The sequence below is a fragment of the Boleophthalmus pectinirostris genome, unplaced genomic scaffold (genome assembly GCF_026225935.1).
Source record: "Boleophthalmus pectinirostris isolate CB_2022bp ecotype Guang Dong unplaced genomic scaffold, ASM2622593v1 HiC_scaffold_8, whole genome shotgun sequence".
In the NCBI taxonomy this organism is placed as follows: domain Eukaryota; kingdom Metazoa; phylum Chordata; class Actinopteri; order Gobiiformes; family Gobiidae; genus Boleophthalmus; species Boleophthalmus pectinirostris.
This window is the reverse complement of record NW_026571515.1, coordinates 41,120,434-41,132,000: the sequence shown is the minus strand read 5'-3', so window position 1 is coordinate 41,132,000 and position 11,567 is coordinate 41,120,434. Positions and strand designations below refer to the sequence as shown.

The 11,567-nt window shown below is 43.4% G+C and overlaps 1 protein-coding gene across 1 annotated transcript; it reads right to left on the bottom strand.

Moving 5' to 3' along the window:
* Nucleotides 1-752: 752 nt before the first annotated feature.
* On the bottom strand, nucleotides 753-6,300 carry LOC129412388 (scavenger receptor cysteine-rich type 1 protein M130-like). The gene is made up of 10 exons (XM_055166144.1): nucleotides 6,209-6,300; nucleotides 4,523-4,570; nucleotides 4,059-4,346; nucleotides 3,684-3,962; nucleotides 3,323-3,616; nucleotides 2,651-2,929; nucleotides 2,293-2,583; nucleotides 1,801-2,127; nucleotides 1,588-1,676; nucleotides 753-1,466 (listed from the first exon to the last, which is right to left on the bottom strand). The coding sequence occupies exons 1-10, from the start codon at nucleotides 6,246-6,248 to the stop codon at nucleotides 1,425-1,427; spliced, it is 1,977 nt and encodes a 658-aa protein (XP_055022119.1). The 5' UTR covers nucleotides 6,249-6,300; the 3' UTR covers nucleotides 753-1,424.
* Between the last annotated feature and the right edge of the window lie 5,267 nt (nucleotides 6,301-11,567).

Here is an 11,567-nt window from a genome sequence, read left to right as displayed (position 1 = left end):
TGCGATACCGGGCTGTATTAGAATGTGCCCCTAAAAAGCTGTCAAAACTGCTAATCAAAATTTCTACCGCAGCCTCCATATTCAAGCCGGAAAGAGATAGAAAAGGCACAATTACCACAACAAACACTGAGATACAGATTCGCAAGGGACTAGTGTTATCACTGGTCATTTGCAACGTAATTTTTACTTTACAAATTACAGACATGGCGCATTCTCACTGAATTAAGATCTCAGGAATCCTCCGCAATTATTACAATTCACCAAAGGTCCACAGTTTATACTAATCCCGTGCGAATAGGGCTTTAGAGATCCTTTAAGAACATGCCCTCCTGGGTGAACGGGCTCGTCTCTCCATAGAACTCATCTGTACCTTGGCCCGCTTGTCTCATCTTGCATTAAACACAGATAAGTTTAATGCCGCACTGTGAAACATTCCAGGCTGAACAGTTACATGGAGACTAGCATACGGTGTACCCTCTCAAAGAAAAGTTACGCAGTGCACCTTTAAGTTTCTGGTTTCGGTGAAGGTTTGTGTTTGGGTTCAGTCAGACCTGTAGTGCTTCTGTGTGTGTCTACAGTTCTGACCTCTGACCCCTATGGATCTTTATGTTATAATTTGGACATTTTAAATCACAATATTAGTCTGAAACTAATCAAACAAGAGTCCTGCCCAAAGTACGGTTACTATAGCAACTGCAGAGCCACAGTATCTGGACATGATCAGGGTGAAAAACGAGACAAACCTGGTAAATTTATTGTTTGGTTTTTTTTTCATTAAATGTATGACAGAAATACAAAGATACATACAAGAAAACAGACAGGTTGGTATTATTCCAACCAAACCGGGCCATTTTTGACCCACTTATTCATCTAAGGGTTAATGTGGGTAGGTCTTACAGCTTTGTAACTAGCACCATTTGATTCCCTGACCCTGAAAATGTGGATTTAGGGGTTAAAATTAACATTTCAACAGATTCAGAGGCTGAGATATTCCAAAATGAGATGGCAGCCATTTTTTTTTTTATTCAATATGGCCACCATATAAACATGTGGGCAAATGTAAACATTCCTTTTCTGACTCCATATACTATAACCTTTCCAAAAATATATAGGTTAGCAAATCCCCCAAAAATTCCCACAAAAGTATATAAGGAACCGGACTAGTAGATTAAACCAAAACAACAACAATTAAACAAATTAGGAAACATAATATTACCATAGCAAAAATATATTATACAAAACTAAATGAGTAAACTAATTCACACACAAAAATAATAAACTAATTTTAGAATAAACAAAACAAGCACATAGCTCCTACAGTGCTTATGATACTAATGACATTAATGATATTAATGGTGCTAATAATTGGCTGATTTATCACTTGTTTCTGAAACAGGATCAACTCAGATCTGAACCGGTCTCACTCACGGCTCGGGCCTCTCTTTAGCGCCGCCTCTGGCCCTGACCTGAAAAAACAGCACACAGAACAAAAACACTTAAAACAGGACTAAACCAAGACTATACCAGCTCTAAACAAGGACTAAACCAGACCCAAACCAGGTCTAACCCAGGTCTAAAGGTCAGTACCTTGCAGTAGCAGTAGGACATTGGGAGGATGTACAGGAGCTTCAACAGAAGAATCACCACGACTCTGATGATCAGGTCTGAGTCTGACTCTGCAACACAAAAAAACCCAGATCAGACCAGGACCAGGACGAGAACCAGGACCAGAACCAGGGCCATGACCAGGACCAGGACCAGGACCAAGACCAAGGTACATGAGTGTGTATCTGGCCGTACCTCCCACAGAGAGCTGGAGTTTGTGGCTCTGAGAGGAGAAGCTGTGGTTGAACACCTGCAGGAGGTAAACACAGGTGTAGTTTCCTTTGTGGGCGTGGTCAGCGTCAGAGAACAGGAAGTGTGCAGAGTGATTGACGGCGGGCAGGGTGCGGTTCTGAGCGGGGGGCACAGTGGGAGAGAGGAGCTGGAAGGAGCCTCCCGAGTACTGTGGCTCCACGGAGCATTTGACCCTGAACTTTGAGCCCAGCTGCACCCGCACCCCCTGAGACTGGAGCTCGGACGCCCCGTCAAACACAGACACAGAGATGATTGGACGATTCAGGAGATCTGTGGAGACACGTGATTGGACAGATCAGTCTGTGCAGAAGATTGTGTGTGTATGATCTAAACTCTTATTGGACATCAGACATTTTACACCTGACAGTCCTCTGGAGCAACTAGAAATACATCAGACAAAAAAAAAAAAAGAAAAAAGTAAGATCAGACTTTTACCTGAACACACCACCTTCACACCCCGGGAAGAGGAGCGTGAACCAAAGACACATCCTCTCACTGAAGATGTCTTCACACAGTCAGATGAGACCTGCCACACAGGACTCTGTGGGAAATCACCTCTCCTTCGTCCATGAACAGCAAAGCCACAGTCCAGGTCTCTGCACACAGCAGCTGTGTCCTCCTGGTCCCAGTCTTCATATTTCCCAATCACCCGTCTCCACTCTCCTCTGTGTTTCAGCTCCACAGTCCCAGCACAGCGACTGGCTCCTCCCACCAGCCTGATCGGCTCTGAACAGACAAGAGACAGAGTGAAGCCCCGCCCCTTTACCTGAGCAGTGAAGCCCCGCCCCTTTACCTGAGCAGGTGAGGTTGACAGTGGCTCCAGAGGAGCAGGTCCTTGAGTTGGAGCGGGGACAGTCCATCAGAGCAGACTCATGGCCCTCACAGTGGAACATCTGCCCCAGAGGAGAGAGCGCCCCCTGGAGGAGAGAAGGAGCCCCACAGTCCAGCTCCCTGCACAGCACCTCTGCCCCCCGCTGGTCCAAGTCCCCGTCACAGACCCCGGTCCAGGACCCGTCCCAGATCTGCACTGATCCTGAACACAGACCGGACCCCGAGACCAACCGCACCGAGTCTGTGGACACACATGTGACATCATCACTCTGAACCAATAGGACGCACACATGTGTGACATCATCACTGTAACTATATGTGTGTGTGTGTGTGTGTAGTGTCTAATGTTATGATTTTCATTTGGGAAAAAACAAAACAAAAAACAAACAAACAAAAAAACAACAGGACACCACAAACACAAGACCAACTCTCTCTCTCCATCTCTGTCTTTGTCTCTCTCACACACACACACACACACACACACACCCAGTGTGTGTGTGTGTGCGTGTGTGCATGTGTGTATCTGTATGATCTAAACTCTGATTGGACATCACACATTTTACACCTGACATTCCTCTGGAGCAACTAGAAAAAAACATCAGAGAGACATAAGAATGTAAGATCAGACTTTTACCTGAACACATCACCTCCAGACCCCAGGAAGAGGAGGAGTAGGAACCAAAGACACATCCTCTCACTGAAAATGTCTTCACACAGTCAGAAAAGACCGACCACACAGGACTCTGTGGGAAATCATCTCTCACTCCTCCATAAACAGCAAAGCCACAGTCCAGGTCTCTGCACACAGCAGCTATGTCCTCCTGGTTCCAGGATCTATAGTCCCCAGTCACCCGTCTCCACTCTCCTCTGAGTTTCAGCTCCACAGTCCCAGCACAGCGACTGGCTCCTCCCACCAACCTGATCGGCTCTGAACAGACAAGAGACAGAGTGAAGCCCCGCCCCTTTACCTGAGCAGTGAAGCCCCGCCCCTTTACCTGAGCAGGTGAGGTTGACAGTGGCTCCAGAGGAGCAGGTCCTTGAGTTGGAGCGGGGACAGTCCTTCAGAGCAGACTCATGGCCCTCACAGTGGAACGTCTGCCCCAGAGGAGAGAGCGCCCCCTGGAGGAGAGAAGGAGCCCCACAGTCCAGCTCCCTGCACAGCACCTCTGCCCCCCGCTGGTCCAAGTCCCCGTCACAGACCCCGGTCCAGGACCCGTCCCAGATCTGCACTGATCCTGAACACAGACCGAACCCCGAGACCAACCGCACCGAGTCTGTGGACACACATGTGTGACATCATCACTCTGAACCAATAGGACGCACACATGTGTGACATCATCACTCTGAACCAATAGGAGCTTAGTTCTCACCTGAACATTGGAGTCGCAGACTGCTGTCTGAGTGAAATCCAGTTGTAAAACACTGCATCAGAGATGTTTCTTCACAGTAACGATCACCCATCACAACTTCTCTTTCTAGACCGGAATTAAGCCCCACAGACACAACAGTGCCACAGTCTAGCGCCGAGCACAATCTGGCCCCAAAACCAAGAGTCATGTAACTTATACCCACTGTAGTCCAGTTCAGATCTGGTCTCTGAAGCTCCACCTCCCCCTCACAGCGACTGGCTCCTCCCACCAGCCTCAGACTGTACGACTCTGCAGAGAAGAAACACACTGGTGATCCTGCTCTCAGAGACAGGTTTTAGGACAGACTCCACACACACACACACACACACACACACACACACACACACACACACACACGCCTCTCAGTGAGGAGGATGTGGGTTAGATTTCTGATCTGTGTGAGTGTGTTGCTGAATGGTTCTTACCTGCTGAGCTCTTGTTTTCTGCACACAGGACCCATGCACACAGGACCCCTGCACACAGATGTCATGTTACAAAATGGCGTCTGTTGGTCACATGACACAGAGCTGGACACAAAATGGCTGCTGTTTTGAGCCCTAAAACCACAGGGACAGGAAGAGACATTGGTGCAGTGTGCTCTGTGCTTTACACATACTTTATCTCAGATGAAAACACACATTTTACTCACTTCTGTGTTTATTTATTTAGTCACACAGTGATGTCACAGGTTTTCTTGTCCTCATAGAAACAGAAACGTGCATTCACACACAATGACGAAATGACAGTGTGGGTCATTTTGTCTTTGTCGTTTCCTCACGTAAATGTAAGAACAAATGTATTACAGCTTTTTCATCATGTTTTCATATAAAATACTTTTTTTTTTTTTTGTGCTTCTGGGGACATTTAAAACATAAACATGAAAAGAGGCAAAAAACAAAAAACAAAAAAAACCCTCTTGCTTCTTTGTGTTGTCATATTAGAAACTGAAAATATACAGAGGATTGGAATGGAACTGGGTGAAAAGGAAGGGAGTTGGTAAAAGGATCCAGCGTCAGAGGCAAATCACCACCAAGAGGAGCCGGACTCATGGGAGAACCACTGCTGTTATGAATAAATACGTCTGAAATATATTTTTACTCGACTGATTCTAGTCATTAGAGGATATAGAGTAAATAAAGACATACTGTAGTGAGCTACACTGAAAGTGTCTGTAGAGAAATGATTCCTTTATGGGAAATCATTCCACATCCTCAAATCTCACACAGTTTTTCTGTTCTGGGGACATTATTAGGTTCACTGATAACTGTGATTATTCAGGTCACAACAGACACTTTCAAATCCTGTCATCACAATGTTCCAGATTCTGGAATGGAGGCGACTGGAGCCAAAGTGAAACAAGTGAAGAATGTATTTTCAGTGATTAACTGATGAATCTAAATGGGATACTGTCCATGGCGCTGTCGTCCTGCCTCCACCAGAAGGAAAACAGCTCCAAAACCTGTTTAAATCAACTGAGACACGACACAGTAACATGAACTCTAGTGAACAGTGCAGACTGTCAGGTATGAAACCAAGAAAACAGCCTTATAACATCAATTATCCTGAGGTCAATCATGAATAACACACACGCACACACACACATGCACACACACATGCACACATATTATATACAATATTATTGTAACTTTATGTTATTATAAAAACATTTGTTAACTGACATTTTCTCTGTTGTTACTCTTTTTAACCGTAGTTTTACATTTCTCCAGGCCATAAGAAATTTGCACATTTAACAATAAGGCCCAAACCTGTGACATGATCTTCTTCTTCATTGTAAATAAAACATCTCATCTCCAACTATCTCAGTCTTCAAAAGTTATTAGGTCAAAATCACAGACTGTCGTGTGAAGTGCTTTTTAAAGAACTTTACTGACGTGATAACACACTACTGATCCAGGTCAGATTTGAATATTATTTGATTTAAATTATATGAATAATTGTCTTAAGACTGAGAGAAGAAATTACTTTTAAAATTAAAACCACTTCAAAATAGCAGATTGTTTTTTCTTTTTGTTTGTTTGTTTTTTATATAGACCCAATGTATTTATTTATTTATTTTTTTTACATCAAATAAAGTCTGAGTCAGAACTCACCCCAACACCAGAGGGACAGGAGCAGCACCCTGAGGAACATGTCCAAGAACCAGAACTCCACCAGAACTGAACCAGGTCTGAAACAGGACTGAGTGAGGTCTGCACCAGGTCTGAGTCTGGTCTTTAAGAGTTCTGTTTTTAACATGTTCTTATCTGTTGATCCTTTGTGGTTTTCCCCATAAAGACGGAAATGTGACATCAAATATAAAACTCTCAAACTGCTCAGAACCAGAATTTAGCATTCTGCCTCACACCGGTCCAGGTTATCATGGCAACCAAAGAGCCAATCAGGAGCAAGGCTATTCAAAGTAACGCCCCTTCCTGTTTGAACCAGTGGTTTGGCTGTCAATCAAACCTGTTAAGGAGCAACCTGAGGGAAAGAAGGTGCCTCATTGGTCTGTTATTAATGTTCATAAGGTGATTTAGGGACTAAACAGTGAAATAAAAACCCCAGGATCATGTTGAGAGGATCAGACCAATATTTGAAGACCAAAATGAAGAGCTTGAGAGCAGCAGTGACAGAGAGAGTGGCCGCAGTTTTTTGTTGTTTTTTTTTTCTTCAATGTGAATTGCTTCTGCAAGTTCAGAGCTTCAAACTGAACAAGCTCAAACATCTCATGATGTTTCCATGGAGACCAACGATGTGACCATGATGGGACTTCTGACTTCTGGAGATGTCAGTGCGGTTAAAAAGGAACAATTTGACTTCTGTGGGGTATTAAAGAGGGGGTATTTGACTTCTGTGGGGTATTAAAGAGGGGGTATTTGACTTCTGTGGGGTATTAAAGAGGGGGTATTTGACTTCTGTGGGTATTAAAGAGGGGGTATTTGACTTCTGTGGGGTATTAAAGAGGGGGTATTTGACTTCTGTGGGTATTAAAGAGGGGGTATTTTGACTTCTGTGGGGTATTAAAGAGGGGGTATTTGACTTCTGTGGGGTATTCAATTTTATAAGTTTTGTTCTTAACGCTCTGAGCCTCCCCTCCCTTTTCTCTCCAGCTAAGTCACCCCCCCTTTAAAGCACTTTCCTGTTAATGAAACTACTGCACATCACATCAGCTTTGTCAAGTTGTTGTGCACTGGAAAATCTTATAATTTAACCTTATCTGAAAAAATGTATGAAACCACTTGCCTTGAAAAATCTGACATAACTGGAGTGTGAATCTAAAGCTGAATTTACAAGTAATTCCTCTGTTTAGTGTTCAGTAAATTCCTCTTTTCTAGGCACAGTAAGTGAAGTGAACTTTAGATTTCATTCGTAGAAGTCATGATGTGAAGTTGAGCCAACAAATCAGTCAGTTCCTCAAATCTGAAATATGCAGCAACCTTTACTTTAAGAGTAAATTCATCTTGGTACGACCATGGAAACCCATTGCCTTCAGTTGAGCAAGTAAATGTGGCTTCTGTACACAAGTTAGATAGATGTGGGGTGGAGAGTGTGCTGACCCAGTCCATCACAGTGTGGTACGGCCACTGCTCAGCCCCGGACCGGAAGGTTCTACAGCATGTGCTCAGAGCAGCAGAGAAGATCACTGGATGTGACTTTACACCCATCAGTGACATTTATGAGGAGCGCTGCAGGAGACGGGCCTCCAGGATCATGGGCGACCCCTCGCACCCCTCCCACCTCCTGTTTGTCCCTCTGCCCTCTGGGAGGAGACTGAGGAGGAGCAGAGCCAGAACATCTCGGCTGAAGTCCAGTTTTTTTCCTGAGGCTGTCAGACTGTTGAACAGTGCACACTGACTCCTGCTGAGGCTGCCTCTTTATCTTTCCACACGTTTTATTTGTATTTGTCTGTTGGAACTGCTTTGTTTTTGATGCACGTTTTAATATTGCTTATTTTTTTATCTTTTTTATCTCTTGATCAGGAGCACATTTTGTTCTGTCATGTGTTTCTCTTGCATGCTTGAATGACAAATAAAGAACCTTGAATCTTGATTAAAAACAGGTTCTATTCTACAATAAAGCCATTTAGATCTGCATCACGTACACAAGGATTTCATATTTATTAGTCTTTGAAAAAATGTAGCAAAACTTTAGTTCAGCTTCAGTTCAAACACAACGTAACATGTGTAATGATAAAATAATAAAGCTCAGTCATTCTAACCCTAACCCGAACTTAGAACTCAAAAAACACTGAAGAAACAAAACAGGAGAACAGGTGTAATTGACCACAGACTGAATGAACAGAGGGAGGATATAGAGTCGTCCTGGGAGGATCAGGGAATGAGCGGCGGCTGTAGGAAAAACAGGGAGGAAGCAAAAGGAGGAGCGGAACAGACTGGAAAATGGAGCTGGACTCTTGGCAGTAACACGTCACTGTTGAAGTTCCTCGTCTCATTCAACTTGATCTTAGTCTAACTGACAAGTAAAGTGCTTTTTTTAACCCTGAAAGTAACTGTTACTTTACCACAATCATTAAGATCCACAAATCCATACCTGTGAGTAAAATAAACAAGCTGAATGAAAGTGAACCTAGTGTTAGATTTGACAGTGTGTACAGTTTTGTATATTTATGTATTATTGTGTGGTGTGTGTTGGTGGTAGATTAATCAAAAACCTCTTCAGGCAGGTTTCTGATGAATGAACAGCATTATAACATGGGAGAAAGATACAAAAACTTTTTCTTTTTTTTTAATGAAATATCCCCCCTTTAAAAAGGTGGCATATATTTCACTGTCTTTAAAATGTGTAAAACAATATTTATTTAGTTACTCTTACTTTTCCCCAGAAATTCTGTGTGCACAACTATACATACACAATGATCTGTATGTGTAGAATATTTGAGTTTGTGATGTTGTTTTAATATTTATTATGCCTCAAAATTTGCATTAGTGTTACAAGTGACACACAAACATCTGTCTTTCTAAAAACACAAGTCTTCATTTTATTTGTGTACTTTTTAACATCATTGACATCAAGCACAGCTCCTGCCATATCTTTACATATCGATGTACTTTAGCGCGACTCTGCAACAACCACAGAGAGATAAAACTGGGCAGGAAGTAGTGATGCAAGAGTGAGACTGCAGGGTGAAGTATTACTACATAAAGGAATTATTCAATGACTAAAACAGGAGAAAACGGGCTCTATTCAACCTCATTTATCCTGCAAACCACATGCACCCAGAGTTAGAAGTATCACCTATGCTCCTCCACAATCCCCAACACGGACTCATCAGTGTACAGGCCCAACGGCACAGGGAAAACTACTGTCCCCTTTACACAAGAGACTGTCCAAACTGCATTTGCCAAACTCTGATATCAGAACATTACAAACATGTGGCGATGACTAAGTACATCCTCATCACACCTGTGTCACCCTCATCACACCCGTGTCACCCTCATCACACCCGTGTCATCCTCATCACACCCTGTGTCACCCTCATCACACCTGTGTCACCCTCATCACACCCGTGTCATCCTCATCACACCCGTGTCACCCTCATCACACCCGTGTCACCCTCATCACACCTGTGTCACCCTCATCACACCCGTGTCACCCTCATCACACCCGTGTCACCCTCATCACACCTGTGTCACCCTCATCACACCTGTGTCACCCTCATCACACCCGTGTCACCCTCATCATCACACCCGTGTCACCTCTCATCACCCTCATCATCACACCCGTGTCACCCTCATCACACCCGTGTCACCCTCATCACACCCTGTGTCACCCTCATCACACCTGTGTCACCCTCATCACACCCGTGTCACCCTCTTCTCACCCGTGTCACCCTCATCTCACCCGTGTCACCCTCATCACACCCGTGTCACCCTCATCTCACCCGTGTCACCCTCATCACACCCGTGTCACCCTCATCACACCCGTGTCACCCTCATCACACCCGTGTCACCCTCATCTCACCCGTGTCACCCTCATCACACCCGTGTCACCCTCATCACACCCTGTGTCACCCTCATCTCACCTGTGTCACCTTCATCACACCTGTGTCACCCTCTTCTCACCTGTGTCACCTTCATCACACCTGTGTCACCCTCTTCTCACCTGTGTCACCCTCGTCGCACCTGTGACATCAGTCATTCCAAAAGTAAATGTATTTAAGTGAAATCATTTATTTTTTTTAAAGTGACTGTGTGGTGTGTCATTTCACTCATGTGTAATTAAATCTGCAAAAACTGGATTATAAGAGTGCACATTATGTGAAAGATGTTTAGTTGGATGTTGTAAATGAAGTTGATTAAATGATAAAGTAGCAAATAAAATAACGGGACAAAATATTCACAAAAGCCACTTGGTTACATATTACAACCTGCTGTACATCTGCACCTTAACTGTGGAGTCACCCTGAAATGGCCTTACTGCCTCTTATTTCTTCTAGACCAGGTGTATGTTTTTAATGCCTGGTCTTTATATATTTTGAATCTGTTGTGTTTTGTTTGTTTACTTCACTTCCCACTGTTTTAATGACTCATTGTACAGATCAGGGACATCACTAGACCTGCAGCTTTGCTGGGGCAAAGGCCCTTTCATATATATATATATATATATATATATATATATATATATATATATATTTTTTTTTTTTTTTTTCTTGAAAGTCTGATGTAGTGCACCTCTTTCAAGCACGAGGGTCTGGGCGTCACCACCTCAGAAGATCTTGTGCAAATCAAATATCATTTCCTATAATCTGGTGGATTTGGATGAATAAATACAGGTAACAGCCTGAGAATGATCTGTAATATTGTTAGAATAATTGTATATGTTATCCCATATTTTCTATGTATTGTTTTTGTGTGAATAATGTTTTGTGCTTAATAACTATGCAGTGACCCGTCACCCACTCTGCACACCGCGAAAACAATGACTTATTCAGCTCTTTGCTGGGAAAGAGGACAGCTCCCAAGGTTGGCGGAAAGGAGGGGAGGCACTGTTCCTGAAGATGCTCCACCTTATCGGCCACCTGCTGCTGATATACATATTTGCACGATCAAATCATGTCTGGTGTTTCTACAGTTTTTTGCTGTTTTCAACCCCTCCCCTTTAGAGAAACACCCATTGTAACAAGGGACCCTCTTATGACAAGAAAAAGAAGAGACGCAGAGAGTGCATCAGAGCGGGTAGAGACTGTAACGGTAAATGCACTCTCTGTCCGCCTCCTCAGGAGAAAACGATATTAATCTCTTGTCTTTCTTCTTATTTTTACAATGTTTAGGTGGGCTTAAACCTGACAAATATTTTGCATATAATTATTCTTAACACAGTTATTGGTTTCTCTTCTGCACTTCACTGATCATCTGTGTCTCTGTGTCAGTGGTTCCCAGTGGAGACAAACATCTATATTTCTGGGATACATCTAAAATAGTCTAAATGATCTTAAAGTTACAAAAACAC

Bases quoted from the DNA above. Each gene is read 5' to 3' on its own strand.
- LOC129412388 (XM_055166144.1), bottom strand. From the start codon at position 6,248: ATGTTCCTCAGGGTGCTGCTCCTGTCCCTCTGGTGTTGGG. The intron at 2,584-2,650 runs GTAAAGGGGCGG...TTGTCTGTTCAG, and splicing joins TGTCAACCTCACCTGCTCAG to AGCCGATCAGGCTGGTGGGA. The intron at 1,467-1,587 runs GTACTGACCTTT...CTGTTTTTTCAG, and splicing joins TGTCCTACTGCTACTGCAAG to GTCAGGGCCAGAGGCGGCGC.